The sequence below is a fragment of the Bubalus kerabau genome, chromosome 4 (assembly GCF_029407905.1).
Source record: "Bubalus kerabau isolate K-KA32 ecotype Philippines breed swamp buffalo chromosome 4, PCC_UOA_SB_1v2, whole genome shotgun sequence".
NCBI classification, from domain to species: Eukaryota; Metazoa; Chordata; class Mammalia; order Artiodactyla; family Bovidae; genus Bubalus; species Bubalus kerabau.
The window spans coordinates 90,633,619-90,650,911 of record NC_073627.1 but is presented as its reverse complement, the minus strand read 5'-3'; the positions used below and the strand labels follow the sequence as shown (position 1 = coordinate 90,650,911).

Here is a 17,293-nt window from a genome sequence, read left to right as displayed (position 1 = left end):
GTGAACACCATCAAATATTTAATCTACTGCAATTATTCTTATTGAAGTTCAGATTGTTCCATCTTTAGTCAATGGGAACTTCTTCAAATCAGCTTCTTTTCTACCTGAAATAGCAAGAAGTTCAAGGCTCATTTTGTACATTTCCTGCCCCAGACCTGGAATCAGCCATTTCTCCAAGACACACTGCTTTCTCTTAATGGGAAAAGGTATTTCAGAATTACAATCTAGATAGTAGGGATGTTCCTCAATGGGCTAACCATTGTTTGTACAATTTTCTTAAATAATACTTATGTAATGCTGTTCTGTGCCAGACATTGCTCTAAGATTTTCCAAATGTTTATGCTTCATAATAAACCTACAATTATCCTTACTATTATCCTTATAGATGAGGAACTTGAGGTACAGAAAAACTAAGTTTAAGGTCATATAGCTAATAAGTGACAGGGCCAAGATTAGAACCCAGAGTCTGAGCCTTTACCCATCATGATATGCTTCCTATCATTTGACCTGTTTTTAGTCATATGCCTACCCCCAGGCCAGGGGAAAACAAAAAAATCCTTGACTAACAGACCCACTGAGATAACCCCTTCTCCCCCTACCAAAAGACACAAAGGTGCTGTTACCAGATGAAACAGGAATGAATCCAAGAAGGAAAAGAAAACAGTTCAATATATCAGTTTGAAAAAAAAAACACTGTTTCAAGAGCCCATTTTTTATTATAGGCATTTTGATGATTAAACTTTGAAGAATTATATAAAATAATATATAATGCAGAACTAGAATCTGTTACAAAAGATTGGATCAATCAGGGTTTCATTACAATTAAGACCAAGTAGTCAAAAAAAGAAATTAACCCCTAACAATTAATCCCTAAAGCCACAGGAATGAACACAAGCAAACATGAAGTTTAATGTGACACAAACTGTGTATTCAGCAAATGGAGATTTTTCTTGTTAGTTATTCAACATTTTGCCCTGAGAAGGCTCAGGGCCATTAGCATGAGAATGATTTGGTCCATCCTCCTCTTCCAAAGCTATAATATCTGGAATTTCATCAGTCTCAGATGTGAAGTCTATGATACTGAAATCAAGTGCCTGTAAAAAAAAAAATCTTGGATATTAAACCAAACACTAAAGAAATGAGTGGTCAATTCCAGCTGAGCTCTTAGAAACACAAATTAATACATGAACTTCACTTTCTCGGTAACTATGCTTTCTTGAAGATGTTTATAGTCTTATCCCCACAATTCATGCTGGGAGGGATTGGGGGCAGGAGGAGAAGGGGATGACAGAGGATGAGATGGCTGGATGGCATCACTGACTCGATGGACGTGAGTCTCAGTGAACTCCAGGAGTTGGTGATGGACAAGGAGGCCTGGCGTGCTGCGATTCATGGGGTCGCCAAGAGTCGGACACGACTGAGCGACTGATCTGATCTGATCTGATAACTAAGAAACGTCTCTTTAAAAGGAAACCAACATATGGTAGAACATATGAAATGAAAGCTTTTGAAATTACAAGCTATGAAGCATTTCTGGTTATTCATCTATTTTTCTCTTAAAAACAATAATACTCCACTTTTCCATGTTCTGATTTCCAATACTATAAACAGTTTGGAAAATGTCTAGCAACTGAAGAAGCAAAAGGTTTTGAATAGTTGAAACAGCCATCACAAAGCCCTAGCTCTTGTCTGCATAGAGAAGGCTTTTAGGGATAAGAAGTTTGATTAACTCTTACTTTACATACAATTATGATAAGCAAAGTAGTATTTCTTAACTAACAGATGACTAGAAGCAGAAAAGGTATAAGTTGCTGCTGCTGCTGCTGCTGCTGCTGCTGCTAAGTCGCTTCAGTCGTGTCCGACTCTGTGCGACCCCATAGACGGCAGCCCACCAGGCTCCCCTGTCCCTGGGATTCTCCAGGCAAGAACACTGCAGTGGGTGTATAATAAGTTACTAAAGGCTAAATCTTGATAGCAGAGGGAAAAAAACTAGCTGATTACCTAATGGAGACAAAATAACTAACAACAAAAACCCATCAAAAAACAGATGGAAGGGAGAATGAGGAGTTAGCACCTAATAGGCACAACCTTTATGCTTGGGATAATGATATAGCTCCGGAAATGCGCAGTGGTGATGGCTGCAGAACACTGCAAATGTACTCAATACCAATGAACTGTACACTTTAGAATAGCTAAGATGGTCAACTTGATGGTATGTATGCATGTGTGCTAAGTCACTTCGGTTGTGTCTGACTCTGCAACCCCATAGACCCTTTAGCCCACCAGGGTCCTCTGTCCATGGAATTCTGCAGGCAAGAATACTGGAGTGGGTTGTCGTGCCCTCTTCCAGGGGATCTTCCTGACCCATCAATTGAACTCAAGTCTCTTATGTCTTGTGTGTTGGCGGGCAGGTTCTTTACCACTAGCACCACCTGGGAAGGCCTATGTGATGTATATTTTGCCACAATATTTTTTTAAATAGTTTTTAAAAATACATGAAGAGAGAATCTTTCTTTTTATTGGGTCTCTTACCTGCCTGTCTGTGGCCCTTACTGCACTTTTCCCAAAAAACCCAGGTGCTCAGAGGACAGTCCAGACTGAGGTATAAACACTTCCACTATTTATTCCTGAGGCTGTTTGGGGAGATCAAACTACACTCCAGATCTTCATGAATTTTCACTTCGCAAAGATTATACCCAGCCTGACACCCACAAAAGCCAACAACACTGATACACTAATGACAACACTGATAAATTGATGCAGGGCATCAGCCAGGCAAGCCGGCAATTGCAATTTTATTCTTTTCAGGTTAAAAGATGGACCTTGCTCAGCTCTCTCTTCCAATCTATTAAATGTATATTTTAATACCCACTATCAGTAGTTTTAATAAATGTAGAATAGAACAGGAAGCTACAACACAAGAAAATAGAGAGGGATTTTTTGAGTCCTTAAGCAAGCAGGAGTTTTCTCCTATCAGAGGCTAGACTGCTAGAATTGAAAAAACAAGCACTTTGACATCAGTAACACATTGGACTAAATCCCTACTCTGCCACTTGTCTCTTTTCAACCTCAGTTTTCTCACCAGTCAAGTGAGGAAAATTCCTAATTGATTGTGTTGCCAAGTGAGGAGTAAGTAAAGATTGTATGGGCCTAGCTTGTAAAAGATACTCAATAAAGAGTAGCTTTCATTCTCTTTAGTTTCTTAAATACCACCCTGTCACACACATAAACCTCCAAAGTCACCTACAGATCAGGAACTACTGGCCTAAGGTAGAGTTCTTTGCAGAAGATTGGAGATTCCACACTTCTGGGTTAGAAAAAAAGCCTCCACCACCACCAAAAACAGGGGCTGTAGTCCGTGAGATGTTTTGGGAGAACCATATGAATAATTCACCTTCCATATATCTAGAATGAGTCAGAGAATCTAATTTTCATTATTTTTGACCATCACCAAAACCTATTTGGTGGGCTTGGGAAAGAAAAGGGTGGGGCAGTAAAGAGGTAGCCATAGTCTATCAAGTTTATTTGGTGAGTTTAATTGAAAATGTGGTGGTTGGGACTGCCCTGGTGGTCCAGTGGCTAAGACACTGCTTCCAATGCAGGGGGCTCAGGTTTGATTCCTAGTCAGGGAACTAAGTTCCCACATGACACATGGAGCGCGCAAAAATTTTTTTTTTAATTAAGAAAAAAAAGAATGTAGTGATTGTGCTTGACCATCTTCATAGGGTTTTCAGAAATGTGGCACAAGAGAAATTACTTTGCAGATTTATAAAATAAATTGCTTTTCACTGACATAAAAAACTATAGTTTGGAAGGAGTATGAGGACACTCTTGCCCATCTGGCATTCAGAGGCCAAACTCAGAATAATATGCTTACTATAAAACAAATGAGATAATAACAGTCCCTCCCTGCAAAGACAGTCAAGAAAACCAAGTGCCTGTGCCAGGGTTCCTGGGACTTATATCATTTTTGCAGGTTGTTCACCATACAACCATAAGAAGGCACCACTCACTCATAAACCTCCTTGATTTCTATATTTACTAAGATAATTTTCCAGAAGGTGGCACTGTAGGTGGGGCTACTACAGAAATAAAAACAGCATCTGGGGGAATTTTACTTGCCAGGAAATGTGTATGTACATGCAATGCTCATAAACATGACACAGAGTCAGGAAAACAGACTGATTTTAAAATAGAAAATAATTGTGGCTCAGATGTAAAGAGTCTGCTTGCAATGCAGGAGACCCAGGTTCGACCCCTGGGTAGGGAAGGTCCCCTGAAGAAGGAAATGGCAACCCACTCCAGTATTCTTGTCTGGAGAATTCCATGGATGGAGGAGCCTCCGTGGGTCACAAGGAGTCAGACACGACTGCGTGACTCACACACATGCCTGTGTTTCCTTGACATCAGTCTTAGTATTACTTTCTTTGATCTGTCTCTTTAGGCAATGACAACAAAAGCAAAAGTAAACAAATGGGACCAAATCAAACTAAAAAGCTTTTGCACAGTGAAGGAAACTTTCAACAAAATTAAAAAGCAACCTGTTGAATGGGAGAAGATACTGTGTTGGCCAAAACGTTCATTCGGGTTTTTCTTTACCATCTAGGCTTAGACAGTTTTTTTCCCCTCAAAATAATTGTCCTCCTTGGGGAAAAGTCTGTTAAACTAAAACTGTTAGTTTATCCAACAATAAAGCAAGGACACCATGCATTTTGAGACATGTAGACAACAAAATGACACGCATGTAGGCACAAACTTGAGACACAAAGTCAGACAGACAAAACCATGATAGTGTACTCGTGGTAAAAGCAAAGTCAGTGGTGTTCTTCCAGGAGCTACGAGAAGTCTGCTTTATATTCTGTCTTGCTCACTTAGAACAGCTTTGAGATCTGTCTCCTTTTCACATGCAATTCAGTAGGTACTATTACTCTTAAGGAAGGGGAACCAGAAAGTTTACGTTCCGTATAAGGAAGCCTGTGTACAGCTGTAGTATATGAACTTTCCAATATATGAACTTTCCGACCAATCACAATCAGCCATAAAATACCACCCTTGAAGTTCCAGGCAAATGATAGCAGGGTCCTGTACAATTTGTACTAAAAAAGAAAAAAAATTTTAAGAGGAAGAGTCTCTAGAAAAGCCACTCACTAGGGACAGGCAGGCGAGAGCATGGATAGGCTCCACCCTGGAAGCCCATCAATCATGACAGTCCACTTTTCCAGAAACCAGAAGCTCCTTCACTTCAAGTATCTCAGGGAGTCCTTCCAACTGAGCTCATGTCTACTGACTCCTGGAGTTACCTCAGGGGAAAAAAATTAGTTCTCTAACTTAGTAAGGTTTAATAGCTCATTCATGTAAGTGCACGTAAAGCTGTATGCTGCTTCCTTGTCTTCATGGGGAGACAAGGGTGAAGCAGGGTAAAAAAAGACAAATTTTGACTTAGACTTTGGTTCTGCTGAAGGGCAGGTCAGGCCTTCAGTATTTAGCTCTATTTCACAAGTTCTAAGATTGGCTTTTTTTGAAAAGGTTTGGCATACTGCAGCTTTGTTATGAGGAGGTCTATATTTCCTACATAATCAACCCACACTAAGGGTCAGAGCCTGAACACCCTAGGCAGGAGGTAATAGGAACTCCTTTCTACAGGGGGTTCAAAGTCTTCCTTTTTCTAATTATCTTCATGTAGTCTTCTAAAGGTACCTCACCCACCACTGAGGTTAGTGCCGTTCTACCAAAGTGACAACATGGTACATTAAGTCCAGCTAGGACTGGACACTGAACAATCTCATTCCATACATGTGAGATGGCCCCTTAGCAAGAAATGATGCTACTTTTACATGAGACTGATGCAAACAGTCACTCATGTGCTTCCTCTCGGCTGATTTCTTTTCAGCAAAGCAGTCAGGTACTTACGTACTTATGTACCTCCTTCTACTGGTTTAAAAACATGCTTTCAGGGGTCCAGTAAACAGTCATTAAATGAAAGGAACCACCACCACCCCCTAATACCATTCTTAAAGGAACATTAGCTTTTGTTATCAAACATTCCATTTTTAACATCAGTATTCCAATGTTTTTATCAACTGCCCCCTGCCCTCAGGCCATTTGAATTCATATGTATTAAAAACCCTGTCAAGGAGGCGAAGCAGTTCCAAGAAAGCCACACAAAAAGCACATGTAACACATAGCATAAAACAGATCTATTCTGCAGTGAATTTTATTGAATTCAAAGGAGGCACTTCTTTATGAAAAGATAAAAAACCCAGGGTACACAAGCATGCATTGTGAGACAAACCAGAGTTGAGGCCTGCTCAGAGCAGACCCCAATTCATACAACAGCCTACATGAAGGTGTTTTTATTCAGTACAAACAGACAGCAATAGTAAGTAGCAAAAGAATGAGGCCATAAACGCCCTGAAACATGTGCAAGTTCTGGACAGGCTCTGACCATTCTATTATTCTTTTCTTTCTAGCCAGGTAAGTAACAGAACTTATGCACTAATGCAGAAACCTTATAGCTCTTATGCCAGTTGGAAATGACTGAAGTGGAGACCTTTTTGCCTCACTAGCTGCCTGCCTACTTCAGACCTGTCTAGCAGGTGGTCAGCTCAAGAGGACCTGTCATCTGGCTGGCTGCCCTCTGCATTGCTGACAGGGACGGGTTTAGGGTGTTTTCTACTCCACCTGCCAGGCCTCCTGGCTGTACCTGGGGCCTGAGCACTCTCAGACTCGGTCACCTGGGGATAAAAGGGACCTACCAGCCAGTTGAGGGGTGTGTTGTTAACAAGATAATCCATCACATCATCTAAAGACTCCTTCATTTTCTGCAGCTGCCCCTTGCTGGAAGCGAGGAGGCCATCAGACACTTCTTTAAAGGAGGCAGCATTGCGAAACACTGAGTAGATGTCACCAGCCATCACCCCCAAGTGGTTGGCCCGATCTTGAATGTTCTGTGGTAACCCCTGGATGCTGGACAGGAGGGTGTGGCACGTGGTCTGGAGCTGCTGAGTCAGGTTCCGGGCAATAGCAAGAGTACGTGACTCAATGTGCTGAAAGTAAGACAAGTTTAAGAATGAGCAGTGGATTCAACAGTGGTATGTGTGACTTAGTTCACGTACATTCAGCTGGGATATGTCCACCACACATGTGGATTCTTTAGCTTTTTAAAATTCTCACAACATCCCTGAGCGTGGCAGTATTATTTCACATTTCATAGGCAGAACATAGAGCTTCCCAGGTAGCTCAGCTGGTAAAGAATCTGCCTGCAATGCAGGAGATCTGGTTCAATTCCTGGGTGGGGAAGATCCCCTGGAGAAGGGATAGGCTACCCACTCTAGTATTCTTGGGCTTCCCTTGTGGTTCAGTCGGTAAAGAATCCGCCGGCAACGCGGGAGACCTGGGTTGGAAAGATCCCCTGGAGGAGGGCATGGCAACTCCAGTATTCTTGCCTGGAGAATGCCCATGGACAGAGGAGCCTGGTGGGCTACAGTCCATGGGGTCGCAGAGTTGGACACGACTGAGTGACTAGGTACAGCACAGGTAGAACAAAGCTATGCCCCAGATAACAGCTGGGAAATGGCTGAGTTGGGATTTGAACTACTGCCTGAGTCTTCGAAGTTCATGGTCTTAAGCAGAAGAAACGTAACAGGGGAGACCAGACAGAAGGAAAATACCCTCCACATTAGTAGGGCACCTGGAATGTTCTTTCTTCTGGTGAGATATGATATAAACAAATGATTAATGTTACTTTCAAGGGCAAGTGTATATTAGCTTTTGGAAGATAAAGAACCACTTTCTAGGACTATACAATATGATATTTCTTCTGTCTGGAACATTCACCCCTTTAATGCCCTTTCACCTAGTTTATTCACCCCTTAGGTCTCAACTGACCACTCATCTCTTCCAGCAAACCATCTGATTCACCCATTCTCACTCCAAGGTTGAGTCAGTACCCTTCCTACAAAGCATTCTCAAAAAAAAAACAAAAAAACAACACACTATGGCAGTAAAGATACCTGTATTCACTTAGCTTGTACCTTTTATGAGGGAAATGCCTGTTTCTCAGGTAGTTGTGTCCTGATTGGGGCCATATACCTATCTGTAAGTTGTTAGTTACTGCACATTTTTGCTTCTATCACATAACAAGCAATGTATGTATCCTGTATTGTTCAACTTTTGGTAGAGAAGAATATTCTAAGAGGAATAATAATAACGCTGAGATGCCTGGTAAGAATTTCGACACACTCTGTAGTGGATGACCCTGTCCCAGATGTCTCACCTCAGCACAGTGGGATTCATCTGTATCATCGTAGCCAATGCTTCTCTTCCACTCCAGCCAGGACAGATAGAGCTTATCCTGAGCATCCTGAATTTTCTGGTTGGCATTATGCACATTCTTCCTGGCAAGTTCAATCTAGAACATGTTGGAAGAAGACAAAGAACCAACTATTAATAGATATTCATATTAGCCTGTTCTCAGGTCTATGATGTAAACCAGCCATCATCAATACTTACAGAAGTTCTTGGTATTTAAGGAGATATCTCTGATAGCATTGTGGCTATCTCTGATAGCATATCAGAGATAGCACTGTTCTGTTCTGCCCTGTGTAAGTTGCTCAATCATGTTGGATTATTTGGACCCAGTGGACTGTAGCCTACTAGGTTCCTCTGTCCATGGGATTCTCCAGGCAAGAATACTAGAGTGGGTTGCCATTCCCTACTCCGGGGGATATTCCCAACCCAGGGATTGAACCTGGGTTTCCTGCATTGCAAACAGATTCTTTTCCATCTGAGCCACCAGAGAAGCCCAAGAGCATTGTTACTTGTTATAAATATGTATAAGTCAGCCAAGCAGCCATAGGACTTGACTGCCTCTTATTTATTAAACCACTATCTCCAATTTCCCTCCAGTTTAACACAGGTACGGCAACTGAAATTTAACGTGTGTATAATATACAATTATGAAAGAGAAAGGAACTTAAACTTCCTCTTCCCTGTTGCCAGCCACCTACTTCCCCTTCCAAGAGTAAACTGGTTTCTAATGGCTGAACAATGCATACTGTTCTGTAACTTGGCAATCCTTCAAGGCTACTCAGTAGTCTTTTGTGATGTGTCAATGTAATCAGTCTATTAGTTAATATGCATTGTTTATACTCTTTTGCAACTCTGAATGAATATACATTTCTAGAAGAAAAGCTGCTCCAGGCACAGGTGTGTCTCTAACTTTCCTCTTTCCCTTGAATCCTCCAGAAGTGCAAAAACACAAGTATACCTCTCCTCTACACCATCGCCCACAGAATCTAGCTTTGCAAACGCCACCAGACAGGAAAGGAAATCAGTAATCTGACCACTCAGAGTAAGATTAACACCGCTTCATGTATTCAGCTAATTATATACTTCCTTTTCTATGAGTTTTCTATGTGCTCTTGGCCCATTTTTCTACTGGATTGTTCATAAGGTAAGATTAAAATTCTTGGATTTTACGATTACATTTATCCTAATCCTGGAGATAAATGAACTCACTTCCACTACCTTTAAATGAAGTTGTACTCACCAGGTTGACGGCGGAATGGAGCTGAGAAATGGTCTCCTGGCCTTTTTGCTTAGCTTCTTCAACCCTGCAAAGGGCCTGCTGGTAGGCCCGTGAGCGCAGCTTGGTGGACAGAGATCCCAGTCTAACATAGTAACTCGGCTTCTGAACCATATCGAATCCTTCCACTTTTTTGGCTTCTTTTTCTGAAGTTATAAAGAAGGGGGAAAAAAAAAAGGAAGCCTTAGGGATCACAGCTCTAAGTGCTCTAAGTGACAAGGCCTAAACTCTTAACTTGGATCTTGTCTTTGTTGATTCCACCCACCCATCTGGTAATTATGCACCCCTTTGCCCAAGATGGCTCCTATCTGCTGTTGGGCTTGGCAACCCAGAATACATCACTGTGACACGTCATCGACACAGGTCTCTTCCCACCAGAGTGTCTTCCCTGGCACACAGTAAGCACTGAATATTTAATAATCCCATATAGTAGCCCACAAAGGGCAATTCATTTGTATAAAGTATTTCTTTAGGTTAATTTCTCTGGAAGTTTCAAAAGTTACTATGTACAAAAGAATCCGCCTGCAATGCAAGAGACCCGGGTTTGATCCCTGGGTTGGGAAGATCCCCTGGAGAAGGGAAGGGCAACCCATTCCAGTATTCTTGCCTGGAGAATCCCATCAACAGAGGAGCCTAATGGGCTACAGCCCATGGGGTCACAAAGCATTGGACACAACTGAGTAACTGAGAACCCACACATGTGGACAGCAGGGGTGGGATGGGTGAATGGAGACTGACTGTCAACAGGCGTGAAAGATCATGAGCTTTACTCTTTGGGGGTGACAGAACTTTTATCTTTGGGGGTGATAAAAATATTCTACAACTGGATTGTGGTGAGGCTCATGCAACCAAACATGTAGGAGGAAAACAGGTGAATTTTTTTGGTATATAAAAGTATATCTCAGTGAAGCTGTTTAGAAAAATTGCTTTAAGATATAAAACACTGGAAGAAGTTCCTTGGTGGCCTAGTAGTCAGGGTTCTGGACTTACACTGCCATGGCCCGGGTTCAATTCTTGGTCAGGGAACTGAAATCCCATAAGCTACATGGCATGGCAAAGGAAAGAAACAAAACATTATTTCAAGGCAAAAATCCAATTACCTAGTTCATCCTTGGTAAGAGGGAGGTACTGGTCTACCAGCAGCTCTGATTTGGTGAGTGCATTTTCTACTCCACTGCTCATCAGCTGCATCACCCGACTTCCTAGGACTGTGTTAATGCTGCCACTGACCATGGACTTGGTCTTCTCCACACTACCAGTCACAGCTCCCTTGGTCCTGTCCACCACCCCAGTGATTGTGCTGGCCACAGAATCCTTGGCCCCGGTCACAGTAGTCGCCACAGCATCTTTTGCCCCAGTCATAGCCCCTTTGGCATTGGCCACAACCTATGGGGAAAAAAAGCAGGCCATCTGGCTGGTGAGAAACATGGGCACAGATACCTATAGAAAGGTCTTCACTAAGGCAGCACAGCTGAAGAGTTAAAGGATGAATCTGACCCTTTTACTTTCTAGTTGTGGGTCTTGGACAAGTAACTGAGAGTGGATGAGCCTCAATTTCGTTAACAGGTATAAATGCCCTACCTGCCACCACTCAAAGGTTGTTGGAAGACCAAAAGAGGGAAATGGTTAAAAAACTTGTCGAGGTTTTTTCTTTCTTTGTTTTAAACTAGATGAACCTGTAGTGAGGCACAAGTGGGACTCTAGAGAAAAATGGCATTTTCCATTGACATGCTTCTACTGAGCCCCTCATACATGCCTGTAAGCAGAGACACAGGTACCAGGCACACTACCCCAGGCCGACACACAGGCAGATGTACCAGTTCTCCATTCTACTGGCTGTGCTCTCAGATACCAAGTAAGAAAAGGTTCTATTCACCACCTCTGCATTTATCCAATACCACACAGGACTCAGTGATTTAAGGAAGCAATTTCACCTGCAGAGATGAAGCCACAAATTTAACAGAGATCAGACTAAAGTCTGGCCCAAAGGTGGATAGCTCGTCTCTGCTTCTTAAGACAACCTAACAACAGTTCAGGAAGTAAAAGAGTGGTCATTACTCTTTCAAAAATATATTCAAGGTTGGAACAAATAAGTACTGCCTGTTTGTGCCCTGCAACAGTCTGTATTAAACAAATAAAACTTAAAAAATGTGAGGTGGCAAGCCTCAGCACTCTTGTCCCAAGCTCACCTGGTTTGTTGGCTGATTCAGAATAGGCAGCTTCTCCTCAATCCTGTCTAGCCCCTTACAGGCATAGGTATTGGCAACAGCAACTAGAAGAATCACAAATGGTGAAAATGTTAATAGTCTGGTAAGAGTGAACACATAACTTGAAACTTTATTCTTACTATGGAAAAACAGCAAAAAATATTTATTTTAATTTACCACATAATGCTCTGTCTGGTTTCTCTAGTTCAGAAAGGAGATCCTTGCCAGGTTTCCAGCAGCTTCCTTCCACTGACAGGGAAATAAGGATGTGTGTGTGTGGTGGGGGTGGGGGAGCAGCAAACTGAGGCAGTGACAAGCCAAGAAGGAAGGTGGCCAGGAAGCCTCTTCCTCATCAGTTGTCCCCTAAGGTTAAGAGAAGCCAGGCTTCACCCAAATCCTCATTCAGGGAATGAGGTATCTGAAAACCCTCAAAATTAGCATTTCCATGCTAGTCTAATTGCTGCTGCTGCTAAGTCACTTCAGTCATGTCCAACTCTGTGCGACCCCATAGATGGCAGCCCACCAGGCTCCCCAGTCCCTGGGATTCTCCAGGCAAGAACGCTGGAGTGGGTTGCCAGAGTCTAGTCTCTACCTACACTTGATTCAGTAGGTGGCAGTATATTTGGGGTTATCACCAGGAAACAGTGTGCTAACAGCACCCTGGATCTCCCTAACAAGACCCAGATTTTAGTCCAAGCTCCCCCACCAACTCCCAACATTTGGGGAGTAGCAGAGCTGGAAAGCTTATTTCTAAAAGGCTTCCCATAATCCTAAAAGTCCATGATGTAAAAATTTGACAGAATGATTTAATCCCTTATTCCAAAGCAGATAATAAATGTGGAGAAACTGAAAATTCCACTCCTAAGTATATATATGAAAGAACATATGTCCACACAAAAACCTGGATTCAAGTGTTCGCATTAGCATTCATTGCTCATGATAGGCAAAAGTTAGAAGCAACCCGAACATCAACTGATACATGAAAATGATATATCCACACAACAGAATATTAAATTATTCCATATTAAAAAGAAATGAAATACTGGGATGATACCTCAATTTGAATGAAATTTGGAAACATTATGCTAAGTGAAAACTAGCCAGTCACAAAAGACCACATGTTTTATGATTCCATTTATATTACATGTCCAGGATATGCAAATCTATAGAGAAAATAGATTAGTAGTTGCCTAAGGTTGGGGAGGTGGGGGTGGGGGGGTGGAGTGATTGAGAATGAGTATAAGGTTTCTTTTTTATAAAAATATGGTAAAATATACAAAACAAACTTCACCATTTTAACTATTTTTAGGTGTACAATTCACTGGGACTCACAATATTGTTCATTCATAATATTGTGCAACCATTACCGCTCTCATTTCCAGGACTTCTTCCTCATCCCAAACAGAAAGTGGTATGAGGTTTCTTTCTGGAGAGATGACAGTGTTCTAAAATTGATCACGGTGATGCCTGAACAACACTGTGAATATACTAAAAGCCACTGAATGGTACACTTTAAGTGGGCAATTTGTATATTGATTTCTTTTTAAAGCAGTTCATGTACACTGTGTAGTCCTAAGGAAGTCAGTTATTTCAGTTTACTCACTGATTCCCCGTTTGATCTCACTTGCCAACACAGAAACATGTCTGGGGAATTTCTTCTTTTTTTTAATATCATATTTGCCATTGCTCTGAAGCAGGCCTTCTATAACAATGAGCATCACCTGGCAGTTCTCAGAAAAGGCAGTATGTGTCTCAGGAAAGGCTGAGGATTCCCTGACTGATGAAAGCTCAGGGCGTAAGGCTAGCCTTCATTATTCAAACCAGCTTTGGGCTCACTCTCAATGACTATATGGGACTAAATTTTGAGGCCAAAATGGAAACTCACTTTGTGGCTCTAACTTTTGGATGATTGGCAGCGCACTGGTCACAGCCACAGAAGTGATGGTCTTCATGCCCTTCTCTGCCATCTCACACAGAGACTTCAAGTAAGGATACTGATCCTTTGTACTGATGTAAGCCGAGGAGACCAGATCATACGTGGAGCTCACCAAGGGGAGGTTGGCCACCCTGGTCACCACACTCTGCAACCAAGAGGGAGGGAGGAGTTAACGTCTACAAAACAGGGCTGGTGGGGAAAGGAATCAAGAATCATCCGTCTATTTATAAATCATACCAGTTGTGGTTCAACTGTAACAGATGCCATCCTTCTTGCTGGAGAAAGAAGAAATCTGCAGAAGAGAAGCTTATTTCAGAACACTGGGACAAGATTCGCAGATTAATTCTCCAACCCCAGGTTTCAAGTGAGCAAAATTCAAGATACAGTCAGTGGAGTCTGCACTGCTCCCACCCTCTGACTCTCAGAGGTCTCCCCTGGGCAAACAGGTCCTGAAAGAAGGCTTCAGAGCTCACGGGTACAATACACCAACTTGAAGTGTTCAATTCAATGCTTTCCCCACCGGGACATTAGAGACATCTTTTGAAGAAAAAGATCTATCCACAAAAATGCTAACCAGGTAACATCCATGTAAAAACTAGAGAGATATTTCAAGAAGATATCTTGGGCAGTCAGGCCGATCAAGATGGAGCACTTTGGGGTGGGGGCAGGGGGAGTCAAACTTTTCTTGTCAAAGAACCGAAACTAGTTCAAGGGACATTAAGCACAGGGGGTAAGGAGGTGCTCCGAGGATCGAGAAACTTTTCAGGGAGTTTTAAAATGTCACTTTAGTGCCCCCAACGGCCCACACCTACACAAAACAGCCTCACTGGGAAGCAGCAGGGCTGGGAAGGCAAGAACCAACCCCCTCGGAGCCACTCTGCGGCCGAGGGTCCCAATTTTACAAGAAATGAGAACCACGCCGAAGGCGGAAATCAGGCGCCAGTTATCAATAGCCCGTCCGCGTACCCCACAAAATTCAGTTTTAAGACGATTTTCTCACGCGTTTCCTTTTAACTAATGTCCTCTGGGGTCGATTGGAAACTGCTAGCCCCAACCCAACCAAGAAGCTGCAAACGCACCAAGGCAGCGAGCAGAAAAGCAAGCCTCGATCAAGGAACAAAAGCGAGGGTGGAAACGCAGGCCCCAGACACCGCCCCTTCCCAGCCGGGACCCCGAAACCGCCGCGAGGCCGCGAGCGTCCGGCCCGAAACCCGCGTTGGCCGAGCCACAGGGACCGCAGAGGGGCGCGCACCCACCAGCCAGCAGACGCCCAAGCGCGAAGGTTCAGTGAGTCTGTGCGGCGTTCACAGCTCACCGACCGGCGCGCCGGAATATATACCCGCCCCGCCCCCGCCCGCCCCCGTGCCACGTGACCCCCGGCCCTCTGCCCGGGCGTAGGGAGCGGCTCTGCGTGGATCAAGAGTGCTGGGGATCCCAGTGCAAAAATGCGGCGGGTGCCCACGCTGGCTTTGTAGTTTCGCAAAAGGAAGTGGGGCCCCGGTGGCTCAAATATCATGTATGAAACGAGTTGCCAGTCCAGGTTCGATGCACGATACTGGATGCTTGGGGCTGGTGCACTGGGACGACCCAGAAGGATGGAATGGGGAGGGAGAAGGGAGGAGGGTTCAGGATGGGGGACACATGTATACCTGTGGCGGATTCATTTTGATATTTGGCAAAACTAATACAGTTATGTAAAGTTTAAAAATAAAATAAAATTAAAAAAAAAAAAAAGAATCTGCCTCTAATTCAGAAGATGAGGGTTCAATCCCTGGGTCGGGAAGATGCCCTGGAGAAGGAAATGGCAACCCACTCCAGTGTTCTTGCCTGGAGAATCCCATGGACAGAGAAGCCTGGCGGGCTACAGTCTATGGTGTCACAAAGAGTCGGACACAACTGAACGACTCAGCCACCAAAAGGCAGCGGAGGAGTTGCCTTAACTAACCTGTTCTTTTCCACCAGTTCTTGGAATAGAATTGTCTTTAAAAATGGAAACAATGGCGTTTGGACTGCTATTTATAGCAAACAAATAACTTCCAAAGTTTTGTGAAATTCTAAAGGATGAAGGACCTGTTGGGAGGGCTATTGTGTTGCTCTTTTTACTTTAAAGTCAGTTTCTTCAACATCTGTCTAATTTAAAGTTTAATTGGAATTTCCAAAAAAGGCCTTGAGAATATACTCTTCCAGCAAGACTAAAACCCAAATCACTGCGGTCTGATAGCTGCCTAAGTTTACTATGCAAAATAGCTTTTTGTTTGTTTTTAATTAAAGGATAATTGCTTTACAATATTGGGCTGGTTTCTGCCCTACATCAACATGAATCGGCCATCAGTTCAGTTCAGTTCAGTCGCTCAGTCGTGTCCAACTCTTTGCGATCACATGAATCGCAGCACACCAGGCCTCCCTGTCCATCACCAACTCCTGGAGTTTATTCAAACTCATGTCCATCGAGTTGGTGATGCCATCCAGTCATCTCACTCTCTGTCGTCCCCTTCTCCTCCTGCCCCCAATCACTCCCAGCATCAGAGTCTTTTCCAATGAGTCAACTCTTTGCATGAGGTGGCCAAAGTACTGGAGTTTCAGCTTTAGCATCACTCCTTCCAAAGAACACCCAGGAGTGATCTCCTTTAGAATGGACTGGTTGGATCTCCTTGCAGTCCAAGGGACTCTCAAGAGTCTTCTCCAACACCACAGTTCAAAAGCATCAATTCTTCGGCACTCAGCTTTCTTCACAGTCCAACTCTCACAGAATCAGCCATAGGTACACACAAGCCCTCTCCCTCTTGAACCTCACTCCCCGAAATGGCTTTTTTTTTAAGTTGAGAGATAGGGGCTCTTTTTTGTTTTTGTTGTTGTTTTTGTTTGGGGGAGTACTTTGCCTTTTTTTTTAAGAAACAAATCTTCAGCGTCTGAGTCCTGGTGTTTTCTTGTGTAAAAGGGAAGGACTTGAATCATGATGTGAGTGCGCAACTGCCCCAAGCCCGGTAGGGGGTTCTCTGGACCTTTCCCGGAGTGGGTGGGCTGGTTATCTGATGACATCGCCGGAGGCCTCAGCCTCCCAGCTCTTTCCCAGGGAAGATAAAGGAGAAAGGAGAGGTGGGAGGTTCGAGGGAGGGCTGGGGCCAGGCCTCGGCTTCTGGAATCTAGAGCAAGAGGAGGCAGCTGGTGAGTACTCAGGAGCCTGGAGGCAGGCTGTGTTTGTCAAGCTCCAGAGTTTCAACTGTGGGAAACACTCAAAGGCATTTACCTTAATTACTTAACTGAGGTCGCAGGTACAGAGATACTGTGCATATTTAAAGTTCCAAACCGACCCGTGGAAAAAATGTATCCCTCATACAGGACTGAAGACATCTAGAGGCCCCCAGCTAGAAAAACTGAATATTGTCTTCTTTCCCCTCCTACACACACCAGATCATTCAAAACAAAATACAGTACTACCATAAAATAACTGTTAGGAAGTCCAAAATTTTTATGTCCCCCTCCTCCCCGCCTCCCTCCACTGACATTTTCAATGCTTCAGTCAGTTCAGTTCAGTTCAGTTCAGTCACTCAGTCTTGTCCGACT

The 17,293-nt window shown here is 43.4% G+C and overlaps 1 protein-coding gene across 2 annotated transcripts; it reads right to left on the bottom strand.

The window, feature by feature from the left end:
• Positions 1-696: 696 nt before the first annotated feature.
• On the bottom strand, positions 697-15,074 carry PLIN2 (perilipin 2). 2 transcript variants are annotated; one of them, XM_055577958.1, is made up of 9 exons: positions 14,986-15,074; positions 13,967-14,021; positions 13,679-13,874; positions 11,776-11,858; positions 10,687-10,972; positions 9,551-9,732; positions 8,276-8,410; positions 6,756-7,046; positions 697-1,094 (listed from the first exon to the last, which is right to left on the bottom strand). In XM_055577958.1, the coding sequence occupies exons 2-9, from the start codon at positions 13,994-13,996 to the stop codon at positions 954-956; spliced, it is 1,344 nt and encodes a 447-aa protein (XP_055433933.1). In that variant the 5' UTR covers positions 13,997-14,021; positions 14,986-15,074; the 3' UTR covers positions 697-953. The 2 variants fall into 2 exon arrangements, with proteins under 2 accessions (XP_055433933.1, XP_055433932.1); XM_055577957.1 differs by lacking the exon at positions 697-1,094 and having other exon boundaries at positions 6,197-7,046.
• Positions 15,075-17,293: the final 2,219 nt, after the last annotated feature.